Source organism: Dermochelys coriacea, chromosome 12 (assembly GCF_009764565.3).
Source record: "Dermochelys coriacea isolate rDerCor1 chromosome 12, rDerCor1.pri.v4, whole genome shotgun sequence".
Taxonomy (NCBI): domain Eukaryota; kingdom Metazoa; phylum Chordata; order Testudines; family Dermochelyidae; genus Dermochelys; species Dermochelys coriacea.
This window is the reverse complement of record NC_050079.1, coordinates 14,105,887-14,124,258: the sequence shown is the minus strand read 5'-3', so window position 1 is coordinate 14,124,258 and position 18,372 is coordinate 14,105,887. Positions and strand designations below refer to the sequence as shown.

The 18,372-nt window shown below is 38.2% G+C and overlaps 1 protein-coding gene and 1 long non-coding RNA gene across 2 annotated transcripts in view; both read left to right on the top strand.

The window, feature by feature from the left end:
• CHD9 (chromodomain helicase DNA binding protein 9) overlaps nt 1–18,372 on the top strand; it is a 193,864-nt gene that overhangs the window by 12,504 nt on the left and 162,988 nt on the right. Inside the window, 2 exon segments of the mRNA XM_043495245.1 lie at nt 3,297–3,363; nt 9,342–10,947. Coding sequence (XP_043351180.1) covers nt 9,508–10,947 — 1,440 coding nt within the window. The 5' untranslated portion in view covers nt 3,297–3,363; nt 9,342–9,507.
• Nucleotides 13,901–16,855, top strand: LOC122456282. Its single transcript, XR_006275090.1, has 2 exons — nt 13,901–15,317; nt 16,122–16,855. It is a non-coding gene; the product is annotated as an uncharacterized LOC122456282 (long non-coding RNA).

Sequence of the window (18,372 nt, the reverse complement as noted above, 5' to 3'; positions counted from 1 at the left end):
GTTTGAGGTTGAATTAAGTAGCAGTGATTCTATCACTTAATTTATATATAATACAGTGTATACTCCCCAATATTTCAGCACTTTTTGAATATACAGTAATTTTCTGAGAACTTGCAAATAAATCCATTAATTTGAGTTAACATTGATTTTAAAATAGGTCCTTTAAGAACAGTAGCAACTGGCCTCAAAGCTCTTTTGTCCCTAATGATATCAGTAACACATCTTCAAACTTCCCTTCCAGCTAAAACTAAAAAGTGTGTATGCTACATAGACTGCATTTGAAGGAATAGTTTTTGGATTAATAGTACTTTTTTGCCATATTCTTCATAACTGAAAGTTTATTGTTCAGCAGAGGCTGACAAATAATCTGCTACAGAGAATTCCATGAAGAAGTGCCCTCTTAAAATTGCTGCCATTTCTGATTGTTCTCAGTTGGACTGAGGCCAAGCTGCACTCGGCAGAGAAGATAGTGACCCTTTCTGCTATTAGGGGCCACTATCTTCCCTGTTTTGGGAAGCTTAGCTTTACTCACATTGAGAGTAATAAAAGATGTCCTCTTTCCAAATGGCCATTTTTTGTGTAATTATCTGAAGTAGAACATCATCTGTCTGTCTCTGCGGACTGAAACTGAGTTATGAAGAATATCAAACATTTACCATTAATCCTAAATTTTGCTGTCAAAAACCTACCTGTTGCACCAGATGATGTCAACAGAGAAGTTAGGGAGGAGAGGGGGAAAACTAGGGCCTCTGAGTACAGGGGGATGCGGGGAGTGCAGGATGAAGCAGTGACGTTGGGCATGATGTGCAGGAGGGAGGGGGAAACTGGGGGTATACTTTGTGCTGCTGGGAGTTGTAAATCCATCTCAGTTAGCCAGCACGCTCTGACTGCTTCACAGAAGTATAAAGCAGCCAGGGCATCCTGGTGAACATGTTCCTAAAATTACTTTTTTTTTTTTTTTTTAAATTTATCTATTTTCTTTATTTTATTTTAAAGCTTTAAGGTTGATTCTTCTATTCATATTACAGGAAATATCGCATGTAAACATTTGCTTTTTGGGTTTGAATTCAGTGTTTGTCTGAAATTTTTAATTCAAAAGTAAATTTCCAAGTACCAATTGTGTATCTTCAACCTTAACTTAATCTTAGTATGTGTGATATAAGGATGATTAATTATTCCAAAATAAGCATGATAAATACAGAAAAATCCATGTTACTGTATATATGGACTTTTAAAATTTAATCTTAAAGTATGGAAATGCACAGGTGGGATAACCAAGTAACCTAACTTTGCCCTGTAGTCATGCCATGAAGGAGGAAAAATCAGTTGAATCTGTCTGACTACAGATAAAATACTTTAGTCATAATGTATGATTATTGCATGGTGTTGTAGCAGGGCAAAGTTAATCTAACTATGCTTTTCTGTATCTTAACACATCAACAACATATTAACAAATCTTAGCATAAGATTTCATTTTAACTCTGAATTTCCATGGTGTAGAATGTTTCAGGGACAATTATACCACCCCGGTTGTTTTTTATAACTGTAAAATATCTATATATACACTCAACCTTAAGTCCATGTTAGCATAATTTTTCTCTGAAAACAAAGAGCAATAACTTTTACATTATTATTATAGTTCGTCAAATGAAGAGAACCTTAATTAAGATGAAAATAACACAAAAAATAAGAATGTGAATGTCTCTGATCCTGGAGAAGAGAGTGTCTGGATTTAGTTCTATTATGCAAGAGAAAACCACAAAAGTTTTTAAAATATCAGTTTATTTATTCACATATAATTTAGGTTCCTCTTTGTTGTTGTCTACATCCCTGGTATGGTGTACTTTTTGTCCAGCGAATGACTAAGGCAGTGATTCTGAACCTCTTTTTCATTTGCGGATCCCCTAAAAAATTTCAAATGGAGGACCTGTGTGGAAATCTTAGATATATCTTCTGACTCCCAAGGTCTGGGGATCACAGGTTCAGAACCACTGGACTAGGAGATTTGATAATCAAGAACATACATAGCACATGAAAATGTGTCATTTAACTTAGTAAGATATAACAAGAATACCTCTACGCTTTCTTTGGCAAACCTCTGCCCAGTAAGAAGCAACTCTCTTCTTCTATTTTGGAGGGTAGTTCTTAAGTCTAAGAAAATGAAACTTTTTGACAGGGGGAGAAGAAAACAAAAAAAACCAACAAAAAAACAAAACTGCAGCTCTTTCTTCCTGGCTATAGTTCCCAGTGCTTTACATCAGATACTACCACTACCATGCTTTCATCCAGGTTTCCACTGCTGTCACATTTGCTTGTCACAATAAAATGAATTTTTTTCTATATGCAGAAAAACTTTCTCTGAATTTAGAGCTAGAAGCATTTTTTGTAAAAGCTTTCAAGAATTGAATGGATCAGGATCAAATTTCTTTGCAATTAGAATAGAAGGGTGAAGAAATTCCCTCCCCGCTAGAACGCTAAAGGTGCATATGTATTTTGTGTACAATATATAAACTTTTCCTTAATTTGATCTTTTATAGTCTTAGAGAAATGAATGAACTCCCATCTTTTACAAGTATTTAGAATTTTGTTGCCTCATGTCGGTAACTGAGCTTTCTTTTTTTAAACCTCCTTCGGCCTTCTGAATGGACACTAACCTTAAAGTGGATGATGTCTCAAATTTCCACAAGAAAGCAGTCACTGATGACTGAGGTTTTATCACTTCTGCAGGGAGTGGTTATACTTTTCAACAATCTGCCCTCTGTGTGGAGCAGTGATTTTTTTTTTACAATAGGCAAAAGTGATACTGTGTTTGGAGATTTGAGCTGAATGTTTACTTGACATCTTTTAGCCGAAGGACTGAGCCTACTAGTCAGGAAGAATAATAGCTCCTGTGTCCCTAAAACTCACTGCCTCTGCAATTAAAAAAATCTAACTGTTCCATAGTCTTTATGGTGTCCTGTATTTAATTGTGATGCTGTCCATCAGCTTTCCATTTAATAAAAGTTTAAAAGCATAACTTGCTGTTTCTTGCCTTTTTACACTCTTTTTTCCTTCTTAGTTTCGCTCCTTTTTCATTTGTTTTCCCCATCACGCCCTTCCCCCGCATGATCTTTCCTCTTTTTTTTTTCTTTCCCCATATTTTGTTCTATAACTTCACCACTATGTTTTCCTTTTCATTCTCCTATCTCCTGCCACCATGCCTTCCCCCAACAACCTCTCTAGCTTTTATGTCTGTTTCTTTACTGATTCATTCCATTAATCCTTAATCCCATCCTTTCTCACACACTTTCTTACAGAATTTACAAGACACTGAAATCAGAGGACTACACATACCAACCAAAGACTGACCAGGGGCAATGCAAGGTAAAAAGCCAAGCTTCCACAACTGCTGGGAAAATGGTAGTTACTATTTTCCTACCAGGTTTCCAGCCATATATATACCCCGCTTAGGGTGTCTAGCTTTTCATAGCTTCTGACTAGTTGGGGTATGATGGATTTGAATCCAAATCACTAACCCCTTTGACTGATGGAATGGAGAAAGTGTACACTCTCTCTCTGTGTGTTAGTCCTTCCTCATCTTCTCTGTGAGGCATATGTGCAAAAAACAGTTACTTTACCTCAGCCTCAGTCCAGTCTGGATCCTCCTGTTTAGTTTGATATTTGCCACCCCTTATTGCTCACAGCTTTCTTTATGAGCAGCAGACTGAAACTGTCCTCCTCATTACCAGTTTTATTGCTGCTTAAATGGTTCTGAAAATCAACAGTGAAAACTAACCTAAACTGCACTGAAAATATGTCCAAGTGCTGGAGAGGGACTGTGGGCAGGCTGAGAGGAACAGTACTGCATTGCTTTATACCCTGTTTTTAATTGGAAAATGTTGTAGTGTTTTATTTCCTTGACCACTCAGGGTTAACACACTCATTTGATTTTAAATGGAAGCTCAGGTTGTGCAGAAGTTGATGGTATGGCATCGCCACACCCACCTGAGAAATTTTTCTGCTCACTTTGACCTATTTGAAGGAGCCCCCTTTTTTAAATCTGAGGGTTTAATCTCTGATTTGAAGTAGATCTCTTATGCATTACTAAAAACTGAGTAGATTGAAGTTTAGGTACTTTGTTGAATGACCAGTCATTGAGACGACAAAGTAAAGGTGGGAGGTGGTTTCCGTCACAAAGAATTTACATATTACATTTTAGATGCAATGTCATGACTGAAGATGACAGATGGCAAAGCATGTTTCAGTTGAGAAAAGACAAGGTTATTGTAGATAGTGTCCTGGTTATTCGTTTTAGGCAAAGTGGAGTAATGATTCTGGAATAAAGTTTCATTTGTTTTGAAATAGAGTATCTACACAGAATTATTCTGGAATGGCTGTGCTGCTCAGTTTCCCCATGTAGCTAAGCTCTAAATACTGAGCTTGTGAGATTGCAAGAAATGAGAGAAATCAAATAAGAACAGGACTCATGTTGCTCATTGTATTTGTATATTATTGCTTACACTGAAAAAAATTCTGGAACTATTTTAGATTAATTTGAATTAAAATGCCACTTTTTGGTTAAAAAATTAAACATATTTGAGAGAAACCTGAAATGATGAATTTATTAAATGTACATTATATTAGCTAATAAGAGGTAATGACCTCTGAAAACTCTAACAAGAATGTATTCTTCATCTTGGCTAGTCACCACTTGTACCAGTGGCTTCATCAGGCAGTTCATTAATGTTTAAGTGTCCAATACAAAAAACCCTTAACCTTTGTAAAAAGACCTTGGCTTCTGAAACTTGTGATCAGATTCGTTTTTTCCTTCAAATTAACATTAAACCTTGTGCAATAATGCCCCATTATGGATAAGAATTAAAACCTATAAAATCACGGAATTCAGTGAGGCTTCCAGATAAAATTTTACTTAGTCACAAAATACTACATCTGAATATGCACAAAGGTGGCAAATTAGATTTGATCTGGAAGCCTCATTGAATTCCAGTTGCCTTGAATCTGGAATTTGTTTCCTCTCAAAACACTGAAATAATGTAGTTTTGCCAAAATGGAAGAAAAAGTTAAAGTAAAGGAATTTAGAGATGGAATGAATTGGTACCTGTTCTTTTAACTGTATCTTACACATTCTGCCTGTTCAAGCTATTACTGCAGTTTCAATCATTTCAATGTAGCTGAAGGCTAGACTCCCTACTCTTGTTTAAAATGGGAGTATGCTAGAAGGACATCTTCCATGAGGGATACTTGGCTATGAAATTTGTGTCCCACTTGATGTTGCAGAATCTCTATTTGTGAACCTGGGCATGCAGCCCTAAAGATGAGGATTAGATTTCTAAACTTCTTCCTTTTACAATTTCCCTGTAACTGATCTGTAACAGGCTGGCAGTGTTTCCTAACACACTATCTTGTTAGCAGGGAGGGAACAGCTAAAAAAGGCTAACACAGTGCTGCAGTTCTATCACTAACCACCTGTTTATGATAGAGAGCAGGAGAAGGTTGGCAAAGCAGTTTGGTTTATACAAACACAAAAACAAGTTTGGAAAATGTCTTCGTGTGAAGGATAGTGCTCCAAAGCGGAATATCATTCAACTTTCCCAAGAAATTTGTGTGTGTTCTAGATCAAACATGATACATTTCTGACAAAAGGATAACATTTTTACATACTTTACATAAGTGTTCAAAAACAATGGTTTTGAGTAGAAGTGTTCTCTTGACCATAGCAATGGTGCTATGCATGCTGCTTCCGTGTTGTCTTACAATGGTAACGTCTGATGAAACAATTTTTCTTGTTGGTTTGTGGCCTTTTCTTTTTCTATAATATGTAATATAAAGAGGAATTGTTACTAAACTAACAAGAATCTACATATCCAGTTTTCTGAGCTTCATCTTTCTTTGAAATTTGTTTTGCTTCACTGTCTCTTTTAAGCTGCTGGTATGTCTAACTGCTACTTTAAACAAATTAGAATTGCTTAAATTAATTGGTGTCAAGTATCAGAGGGGTAGCCATGTTAGTCTGGATCTGTAAAAGCGGCAAAGACTCCTGTGGCACTTTATAGACTGACAAATGTATTGGAGCATAAGCTTTCGTGGGTGAATACCCACTTCATCGCATGTATGTGTATTCACCCACTTAAGCTTATGCTCCAATATGTATGTTAGTCTATAAGGTACCACAGGACTCTTTGCTGCTTAAATTAGTTGCTGTCTGTATTTGTTGTAAGAAACTACTGGTTTTCTCCAAGAATTAACTTGGAAATACTTATCTCGTCTCTAGTGCAGAGATGCCAGATAATTTATCAATTGGGAACTCAAATTGTGTTTTTTCGTCTTGTGTTGGAATCCCTGAAACTGGCATTCTCCACCTCTTCCTTTTTTGTCTTGCTTGGCCTTCCAATTTTATGCAATTCTGATGACTTTTACAGAAGCTTTGTAGTGGAAAAAGCTTGGCTGCTTATATTTCCCCCCACCTCCCCCCTTTTTTTTTTCCAGTGCTGAAAGACAGGAGGACTAAGGGTCTAGGACACCGAGGATGCCTCTTAAAAACTATATTAATGGGGTGGGGGTGCGGGATCTGGGAGGGAGTTTGGGTGCAGGACGGGGTTCTGACCTGGGGTGGAGCATGGGAGGGGGTGCGAGGTGCAGTCTCTGGCTGGGAGGGGCTTACCACAGATGGCTCCCAGCCGACAGCACAGCAGGGTTTAGGCAGGCTGCCTGCATGCCATGACCCCATGCCATGCCTGGAAGTGGCTGTGACCGGCTGCTGCTGGCACGTCTCTGTGCACTCCTTGGGGGGGAAAGGGCAGTGGGTCTCTGCTGCCCGCCTCTGCAAGCACTGCCTCTGCAGCTCCCATTGGCCAGTTTCCGGTCAATGGGAGCTGTGAAGATGGTGCTGGGGGCAGGGGCAGCATGCGGAGCGGCCGTGGCCTCCCCCCCACACACACACACCAGGGGTGTGCAGAGACATGCCAGCAGCAGCCGGCCGCTTCCGGGAGTGGCGTGGGGCCACGGCAGGCAGGCAGCCTGTCTGAGCACCCGGCTGTGCCATGGGACTTTTACTGGCCCGGAGATCATGAGGGGGCCAGGAGGAAGCTGAACAGAAAAGTTAGATGGGTTGGATCAGGCTCGCGGGCTGTATTTTGCCCACCCCTGCTTTAAATAGTAAACAAAATATGCATACAGTTTAGAATGGATGGTGGAGAAGCCTTTTGTGACTCATTGTACATCATTTTGCATTCCATTGGTTATATATTTTTTTTAAACATATGGCACACAAAGCATATTTGGTATCTGTTCTTGTTCAGATTTCTTTGATACCTACACACAATATAGGGCTCTATCCAGAAGGAAAATATTTTCAACCTTCTAGGATGTCCCTAGGAAGATCACAAAACTTGCTGTGCAGAGGTCATATCCAGGAAGTCGGTCATAGAATATCGGGGTTGAAGGGACCTCAGGAGGTCATCTAGTCCAACCCCCTGCTCAAAGCAGGACCAATCCCCAACTAAATCATCCCAGCCAGGGCTTTGTCAAGCCTGACCTTAAAAACCTCAAAGGAAGGAGGTTCCACCACCTCCCTAGGTAATGCATTGTGGTGCTTCACCACCCTCCTAGTGAAAAAGTTTTTCCTAATATCCAACTTAAACCTCCCTCACTGCAACTTGAGACCATTACTCGTTGTTCTGTCATCTGCTACCACTTAGAACAGTCTAGATCCATCCTCTTTGGAACCCCCTTTCAGGCAGTTGAAAGCAGCTATCAAGTTCCTCCCTCATTCTTCTCTTCTGCAGACTAAACAATCCCAGTTCCCTCAGCCTCTCCTCATAAGTCATGTGTTCTAGTCCCCTAACTATTTTTGTTGCCCTCCGCTGGATGCTTTCCAATTTTTCCACATCCTTCTTGTAGTGTGGGGCCCAAAACTGGACACAGTACTCCAGATGAGGCCTCACCAATCACTGGAGTAGAGAGCTTTGGGGGAGCATGGATAAGTTTTAGCAATGGTGGGTTTCAAGAGTTAAAACTTTTTCTTCCATCTGAATGTTAGTGTTTGTTATGTACAAGATGGGAATGCTGTAAGAAGACCAATACGTATTTTAAAGTAATTTCTTCAGTATTTTTGCAGACTAAGTTTTCTGCTTATCTAGGAAGTCAAACTATCACACACAGCAGTAATAGAACATATTTCATTCAAGCTTGCATATTGGGCATTGTGTTGAACGGAAATATGAATGTTGTATTTCAGGGACCTTGTGAATAGCTCAATTTTTCCAATAAATTTCTAGCCAATTCTGTTCAAAAGCTTGATGAGTTGCTCTTTTTCCTTTGGCATATACATACTCTCTCCCCAAGATTTTTTTTTTATGGGTTTGATCCTACCAGTGATGATTGCCCTTTGTATTTGTTGATTTCAGTGGGGATTTGACCTCATAAGCAGAAAGTTTTGATTCCAAATACAGTAAAAGTTGTTCAATAGTTATGCCTTTGTGGATTCTACTGTGTCTTGGTTAAGTGGGTTTAAATGAAATTAATCTTAAACCTAACGTAATGTTTCTGTAACTTGTTCTGTTCAGCTGAAGAATAATTACCATTTACCCACCTCTTATTTATATGCAAAGGGACAGGTTTTCACAATTGCTTACACACAATGATGCATGTGTTCACTTGTAAAAATTTGATTTAGTTGATTTTCAGTTTGTTGCATTTTAAAACATTAAAATATTGAAAAAATACATTACTTGATGATTCCTGGTTGCCATTGTGAAAGCACAAAATCCATGAGCAGTATGTGACTTAACCATTTTATTAATGTGTAATGGTAAATGACAAGTTAATTAGACTGAAAATCACAATAAAAATGTTGAATAATTAAGATTTTCATTGAAATGATCAAGCACTCATTCAGTTTAATGGAAAGAAATAGGTTATCTGAGTTTCATCTTACTAAAGTTGTTTCCCAATGATTTGTCTCTCTCCAGTGTTTGGACTGTTTCCTTTCTCCTCTCAGATTTTACTTGATCTAGAATATTCAGAATCATTACATGTAATATTACTTCAACTGTATAAAATATAAAATTGGAAATGAAATAAATGAATAGTTACATATTTGTGGGACACAGATACAAAAATAAAGCAGCCCATTCATTATTAGAATTTGACAGTTTTCTGGTTTTTGTTGTTTTTTTTTTTTTAAAAGAAGTCAAAATGAGCCTAATTGCTCACTTTTGTTTATCTAAATATAGAGTAAAATTGACAAACTAATACGCAGGGGAGGAGGAAATAAAAACTAAATAAAATAAAACTCCAGAAAAACAAGTTTAAAGTCATTGCTCTTATTCTTTCTTCCCTAGGATATTTTTACAGTTTAAGGCATATGTTCCTTCAGAAGCACTAATGGATGTTGACTTGCATTGGATAAGGTGGTGACCACTGGAAGTAATCTGTTGCTACTCACTGCAGAGAGGCTAAATTGACTCCATTTGGAGTTCAGAGAAGAAGCAGTTTGGACGCATCAAGATGACTGATCCTATGATGGATTTTTTTGATGATGCCAACCTTTTTAGTGAGACGTTGGAAGATTTGTCGGATGATGCCTTTGTACAACCTGGACCTGTTTCACTTGTTGATGAATTGAACTTAGGTGCAGAATTTGAGCCTTTGCACATAGACTCATTGAACCATGTGCAAGATACTCAGGCTCAACAAAAGATGAGTGAATTTGAGCAGTTAAATCAGTATGATTCATTGAAACTTCAAGTAAATCAGTCTTTCAGCAGTCCAGCTGACAGTGTTTTATCACCACACACTCAATTTAATTGCTCACCTATCCATCCACAAAACCAGTCCAATGGAATGTTTCCTGATGTGGCTGATGGTAGTCCTATGTGGGGTCATCAAACTACCACAACTGTTCCAAATCAAAATGGATCCCCTTTTCACCAAGGACATTCTCAGTCTATGCAGCAAAATAAAAGTTTTGTAGCACACCATGACTTTGCCTTATTTCAGGCCAACGAACAGCAGCATCAGTGTGCCTCACTACAGTCGCAACAAAGCAGAAACAACATTAATACAGGGCAAGATGGTCTGAATCAGCCAAAAAACTTTATGGAGGCTAATGTATCTGCTCCACGCAGAGTCAGCGTTACTCATCCACCTCAAATTGCTAATCCATCAACTTCACAGCAGCCTCTCTCTGTTCAACAGTTTTCTCAAAATGCCAGTGCTTCAATACATTTTTGTGGGAATCAAGAAGGAAACTTCGATGGACAATCTCCAACTATGACTCCTTGCTCTGTTAATAATACACAGAGGTTTCCTTCTCCATATTCTTACTCTAATAACCACATTTCTCCTACCAGCCTTCTACAGTCTTCTACTGCTCTTTCTACTAGCCAACAAACTCATCCTTTATCTGATTATACTGGAAGTGATGCATTTACATCTCAAACAGGGACCAAGCAAGAAACCACCGAGCACCTCTTGAATCCTAATACACCTTTGAATTCAAATAGTTTCCAGATGTTGCATTCAGCACATCCTCAGGGCAGCTTCAGTAGTTCAAAACTCTCTCCTGTGAACATTAATTTTCCAGCCTCTGCGGGTTCTGCTTCTCAGATAAGCCATTTCAGTGATCCTATAGAAAGCAATGGTTTTTCATCTTTGGATGAGAACTTACTTCATCAAGTTGAGTCTCAAGCTGAACCATTTACAGGACTTGATCCAGAGGACCTCCTTCAGGAAGACCTCCTACCCCAATTTGATGATTCAGCATTTGTTCAGGACACTTCAAGCCACATATTAGAGCATGACCTAGAACACCATATTACCCCACAGCAAATAACACAGTCATCTGATATTGCTCGGACACAGTCTCAAAGTCAGATGCATCCCTGGCATTCTTCAGTTTCTAATCAGCATCTACAAGATAGAAATCGTATAGCCTTGCAAGGGCAGGTATGTAGCCCTTTTTTGGGAGGGAATGGCTTAATTGTTCCAGGGAACTTAATCATATTGGTAAATGTTCATTCTTTGTTCACAGATAACTCTAAAATATTTGATCTGTTGTTGGTCATTTGTTAGTAAAGAATAAGTAACTCTTCTATCCTTAAAAAGAAGTTACAACCCATATCCTTAAAAAAGTTAAACCCTAAATATAAACATTGGTTGTTACACTGAACACTTACAATTCATACTGCTATCTAAATGGATGAATAATATCTATATTTATAATTTAGCTTTAAGTACTAAGATGGTTACTATAGAATTAGTTTTAGAAATACTACTACAGTATTTGCCTGAAACTAAGAACCTTATGTGTGACTGCTGTGGTCTACATCTTATTTTTGCTGCAGTAAGAATTTGTCACTAATGTGTACTAGGTACAAATACATTTTAAGAAGTTTAGTTTTAATAAAAAAGATTAAAGTATAGCTTTTAGAATTTGAGGGACTATTTTTCTCATAGTATAATGCAGGCTTTTACTTTACTACCTGCAATGTAACCAGTTGTATATATTCCCTACTAGGTAACTTTTTGACTATGTTGAGTGATAGAAAGACAAGGATTTGTCCTGAAAGCTCTAATGCCTGTTGAATTTTAGGGAAATGGAAAAAAATGCTGTTTCATTAAAAGCCTGAAGAACTAAGGAGAAAAGCTCATTGTTTTACCTAACCTTTAAATACCAGAAATGCTAAATCCTGCGTTATTGCCTTTTGTTGCTCATAGTCTCTGTGGAGGACACGAGAAGTGGATTAGATTTCTTAGCCCTTAATTGAATGGCAGTGTTGAGTCTTTTTTTAAAGTGATCTTCATTTTCACCTGTTTGTCAGGTATATGCTTATGTTAAATAGGTGTTTTGATGAAAATTACTGAGTAAAAATCACTTCCATCTTTGATTTTAGTTAGCTTCTTTATTCTTGTGATTTCATACATTTACTAGTTCTCAAGTTATCCCTTCCAGAAAAACAAACACAGAAAACCAGGATAAGCAAGACCTGAATTCATGTAAATCAGTGCAATGCTGTCCTGTTAACCCAACTTTTTAGAAAGTTTAGAAACTTTTTGTGTGTGCGTGTGCGTGCGCGCGCGTGTGTGTGTGTGTGTTCTTATTTCTAGTTTGAGTTGGTCTAGGACTAGGTTCAGCTTGCAATCATTTAATCTTCTTATGCCTTTCTATGTACTATCAGAAATCTCTTCCTCCTGTAGCTGCTTGTAGACTGTGATCAAGTCACCTTTGAACCTTCTCTTGGATATACTATAGATTGAGCTTAGTCTCTCCAAATAAGGCATGTTTTTCGGACCTTAAATCATTTTTGTAGCTCTCTTCTGAAAGCTTTCCAATTGAACATCTTTTTTGAACATTTAACATCCTTTTTCATTCCAGTAATTGTTTCACTAATGCCATATATACACTTCCTTAATCCTACTTGATATTCACCTATTTATACATTCAAGAATCAGATTTGCTCTTTTAGCTACAGCATTGCACTGGGAGCTTATGTTCAACTGGTTACCTACCATAATCCCTTACCCCTTTCCTCAAGTCCTTTTAAGAATCGCTGTTTTTCCAGGATACAGTCCTCCATCTTATAACTGTGGCCTAGATTCTTTGGTTTTTAAATGTATGACCTTGCTTTTGGTTATCTTAAAAGGTATGAGTTCACCTTACCCAGCAGTCCAGGTCAGTCTATGTAACAGACCTGTCCTTATCATTTACCACTTCATCAAGTTTTGTATCTTTGCAGATTTTATCATAATATTTTATATTCAATATATATATATATTTTATATTCAAGATGTTGGCTAGTATAAGGTTAAGAACAGATCCCTGCAAAGCTCTAGCAGAAACACCCACTTTGGATGATGATGATTCCTCTTTTACAGTTACTTTTTTGCAATCTTTCAGTTAACAAATTCTTAATCCATTGAATATGTGCCACATTGATTTTGTGCATAACGTAATGTTATCAGAATGTCATGTAGGACGAAGTTAGCATTAACGCAGTTACTGTGATCAACCAAACTTGTGATCTCCTTTAAAAAAAAAAAATTTCTCACTTTCCATAAAACCATGTTGATTGGCATTCAGAATACTACCATCTTTAATTCTTTGCTGATTGTCAACATAAGAATGGCCATACTGAGTCAGACACAATGGGTCCATCTAGCTCAGTGTCCTGTCATCCAGTAGTGGCAGGTGCTTCATAAGGAATAAACAGAACAAGCAATTGTTGAGAGAGCCATCCCCTGTTGTCCACTTCCAGCTTCTGGCAGTCAGAGGCTAGGGGCTCCCAGAACATGGGGTTGCATCCCTGACCATCTTGGCTTATAATCATTGATCTGTCCTCCACGAGCTTACCTAATTCTTTTTTGAACCCTATTGTAGTTTTGGCTTCCACAACAACGTTCCCCTGGCAACGAGTTCCACAAGTTGATTGTGCGTTGGGTAAAGAAGTACTTCCTTATGTTCTTTTTAAACCTGCTGCCTGTTAATTTTGTTTGATGACCCCTGGTTCTTGTGTTATGTGAAGGAGTAAATAACACTACTTTCTCCACATTGTCCATGATTTTACAGAACTATATTCCATCCCCTCTCTTTTCCAAGCTGAAAAGTCTGTCTTTTTAATCTCTCCTCATATGGAAGCTGTTCCATTCCCTTGGTCATTTTTGTTTCCCTTCTCTGTAGCTTTTCCAGTTCTGGTGTACCTTTTTTGAGATGGGGTGACCAGAACTGTATGCGGTATTCAAGCTGTGGGCTTATTGTGGATTGATAAAGTGTCATCATTATATTTTTCTTTTTATTCCTTTCCTAATTGTTCCTAACCTTCTGTTAGCTTTTTTTTTTGACTGCCGTTGCATATTGAGCGGATATTTTCATAGAACTATCCACAATGACTCCAAAATCTTTCTTGAGTGGTAACTGTAGTGGGGATTATGTTTTCCAATGTGCCTGGAAAACCTAATCCCCACTACTTTGCATTTATCAGCATTAAATTTAATGTGCTGTTTTGTTGCTAATCGCACAGTTTTGTGAGATTCCCTGGTAACTCTTTGAAGTCTGCTTTGGACTTAACTCTCAAGTAATTTTGTATCGGCTTCCAATTTTGCCATCTTGCTGTTTACCCCTTTTTCCAGATTTATGAATATGTGGAACAACACTGGTGCCAGTACAGATTCCTAGGGGGCACCACTATTTACCCCTCTCCAGCCACTATTTACCTTTGACCATATCAGCCTTAGTCATCTATGTTTTGAAAATTTTGGTTAACATTATTAGCCACAAGCAATATTTTTTCCTCTTTAAAAAGAGAGAAAATAAATTAAATGTTAAAAAACCCTACATTCCAGCACTGTTATGAAACTAAATCAGAAAAATAAGGAAGTGAAAAATCCTCTGCCAATTTTAATTTGTCTGCACATAAAAATACTATGTGTGTATAATGTAAGGAGTCAAGCAAATTAGCATGGCTTGATTTCGGAATATAGGAAAGTACTATACTTGAACAGATCTGTGATCTGTTTAGTCAGATATTTGGTTTCCCAATGAAGGCCAGTACTTCAGAAGAAGGTGCAAGTCTCCATAAGAGACAATTATGCAGTGACATGCCAATAAGGGAATGTTTTTAACCTCTGGGCTTAGTGGCTGACGGGCATGAGGTTTGTTGTATAACGCTTTCAATTCCTTACTTTGATGTGTTAAATGCATTATCTTAACATAGGTTTTTTGCATTTAATTATTTAACATGGAAGGAGGAAAATATATTTACTTAAGGAATGCATATACATCTCTCTTGTAACCTACTCTTTGTGGGATCTCCCACCATAAAACACTAATTTACTTAAAGATAATTAGCTTGATGCTTAAAATAAAACTACACATTAAACTGTGGGGTTTCCATGTCTTTAATTTTGGTTACTGCTGTCTGTACTGCTTGGAAAGAGGGACTGCACAAGAGCAGTTATAAGGCTGAATGGTGATCCTTCTTCACTACGGGGGTGTATGAGAGGGAGCGGTGTTTTAACTGGTGCCGAGAGAGTTTTGTTACTGTACTGTAGACTCTATTAACTAAGCAGTTCAACAGCATTTTACCTTGAAATCACAACAGTATCTGACAGGTCCATAGAGCTTGAAATAAGCAAGCTTTATGTGGATATAATAGAGGAGAGTTGGAAAGTGAAGTCCATCCCCTGCCCTCTCCAGACACGTGGTTCTGACCCTGGACCTTCTTCCCAGCCACTATTACAACTTGTAAATTAGAATAACCACTGCAGCACTTTGTGCAATTGCAGTGGGTTTTGGGGCCACTGAAATTCTGTAACTACAGGTTTCAGAGTAGCAGCCGTGTTAGTCTGTATTCGCAAAAAGAAAAGGAGTACTTGTGGCACCTTAGAGACTAACAAATTTATTAGAGCATAAGCTTTCGTGAGCTACAGCTCACTTCATCGGATGCAATTCTGATGCATCCGATGAAGTGGTTTTTAACCATCAGAGGAGTGAAGTTTTGGAATAGCCTTCCACGGGAAGCAGTGGGGGCAAAAGATCTATCTGGTTTTAAGATTCTACTTGATAAGTTTGTGGAGGAGATGGTATGATGGGATAATGGGATTTTGGTAAGTAATTGATCTTTAAATATTCAGGGTAAATAGGACTAATCCCCTGAGATGGGATATTAGATGTATGGGATCTGAGTTACCCAGGAAAGAATTTTCTGTAGTATCTGGCTGGTGAATCTTGCCCATATGCTCAGGGTTTAGCTGATTGCCATATTTGGGGTCGGGAAGGAATTTTCCTCCAGGGCAGATTGGAGAGGCCCTGGAGGTTTTTCGCCTTCCTCTGTAGAATGGGGCATGGTTGACTTGAGGGAGGCTTCTCTGCTCCCTGAAGTCTTTAAACCATGATTTAAGGACTTCAATAGCTCAGACATAGGTGAGGTTTTTCATAGGAGTGGGTGGGTGAGATTCTGTGGCCTGCACTGTGCAGGAGGTCGGACTAGATGATCAGAATGGTCCCTTCTGACCTTAGTATCTATGAATCTATAAGTGAGCTGTAGCTCACGAAAGCTTATGCTCTAATAAATTTGTTAGTCTCTAAGGTGCCACAAGTACTCCTTTTCTTTCTGTAACTACAGATTCCTTGGCTTGTCCTCTAGTCTACCCCCTTGTAGTCTCTCTGCCACCCTATCTGGGACCAACACAGAAACCCTCTTCATGGTATGCAGGAAGTGCACAGATGCCTGTGCATAGTAGGCCTGTGATATCTCCCTAAAGTACAGATTAAGTCATTCAGATTGCCATATGCTAGCCCTCTTTACCATGTGTGAATTTTACCCTATAAGGGTTGACACTAGTGGGGCTTCTCTGTACCACTAGGATTGAGAGGGATTTTGAAAGTATTGATGTAGTACTTACCTATCTTAGGTATTTACAAGGTACCTACTGCTTTGGTATCTAACCTGTTGTTACTCATATTAGAGGAACTCAATGAGCTGAAGCCTTCCAGTTACAGGGAATCTCTTTGGCGGGGGAAAAGATGCTCTCAGTGGCCTCTGAAAATACCCAAATCAATTAAAAGATAGAGCATGAAGTCTAACTCTTTACCTGATTGCCTGCAGGTGAGGGAAAGAGAACTTGCACAGGTAATCTGTCTTTGTGTCACTAGGAATTTCCAACTCAAACTACTACTGCAAAATTTTGTGTCCTGAATATCCTTTTAATCCTGCGATCCCACATTCCCAGTGATACCCTCTATTTGTGCATTAATGTGTTCCTTTCTGTTGACCGTGTTCAAAGTATAAAAAAATTAGACATGAAGTACGGTCATATCATGGAATTGCTTTTTATGTGTAGGAGATTCTGGTTCCTTTTTTCAAAAAAAACCCCCAAAAAACAAAACAAAACCTAATTTACTTTATAAAAATAAGGAAACTCCTCTCACACTTTTTTGTAGGGGCCTGAACACACCAAAATCACTGAGGTTCTCTTGCATGGGTTGAGATGGATATGAGTGGCTAATCTAGGTGTTACAGGTCCCTGTCTGCCATGGAGTCTAACTAGAGGATTTTGGGAATGGGTCAGGCCAAGAAAAAGTGAGGGGTAAGGGTTGTTGGATTCTTCAGTTACTCTCTCTCATGCTTTGCAGAAGAAAGCGTTCACCTGTGATACTGTGTCCATAAGAATGATGTTTGGGGTATTATCTGTACTGGAAAAAAGAATAGTGTTAGAAAATATGTTCAATAACATGATGTTAAAAAATTGCTTTCAGTGTGGACGGACAGTTGTATTTAAAAAATATGGTTAATCAGAATCAGCTGATGCATTTTTAAACATGACTTTCCTTGCCTATAAATTCAAAATTGTGTTTACCATGGTGTTTAACATGTTTCAAGCACAATATATTTTCCCATTTTGAGAGATGAGGTCTCAAAGGATCAATTTGATCTTGCCATAATGACAGCTGTGACCTTCCTCAATGCACAGCCTATTTACTGTGCATCAAGAAAAATATTTGGACCATAGTGAATAAGCTGGTGAACAAAAAATGGCGTTCAGCAGTCGTCAGGCTATTCTTTAGTGTAGAGAAATGTGCTATATTAAACTCCCAGTGCAATAAAACGGTTTATGAAAATCAAATTTATTTAGTCTAGCTTCAGGTGTTTCATTGCTCTGATTAAGCAGTCAGGTAGATGGTCAACTATAGTAAAAGCTCTGTTATCCGATATGTTGGGAGACTAGGGTGTGTCGGTTAATTGAATATTCTGGTTAACTGAGAGTTATACTTTGAAAATTGGTATTCCATTGGTAAAGAACTAGAATACAATAAAATGAATAAAGTATAAAATAGTATACAGGTACTTACCAATCCGGTAGTAGTACTGCACTGCACCGTGATTGGTTTCTTGAAGCACTTAGGTGTATACAGATAAAGTTTTCTGTACAGCAGGTTATCTTATGACACTACATATCACTATGGGCAGTGCATGGTGTATACCCAGATCACTAAAAATGAACTTCACATTAAAACTATACTGAACATAATTTAATCTTTGATTCAGAAGGCACTTCAGGATCTTGCAGTGCCTCAGGGTCATCATTATCTACACCAATTATTGTAGATGTAGAAGGTATAGGAGTTTGGGCTGAATTTGTAATGACCCTATCACATTCCCTGGAAGCTGCTTCTTTTTAATAAATCACTGATATCAGCTTGCTTACTTGTCTTCTGCCTCTTTTGCATAAAAGTAGAGTCCAGAATGTACAATTGAATAACATGCTGGGCAGTATACTAGTCCCAGTTACTAGATTGAAGATTTGTAGTGGGAGATATCAGAAATGCTGGTTAATTGAGCTTTCTGGTTAACTGAGTGCTGGATAACAGAGCTT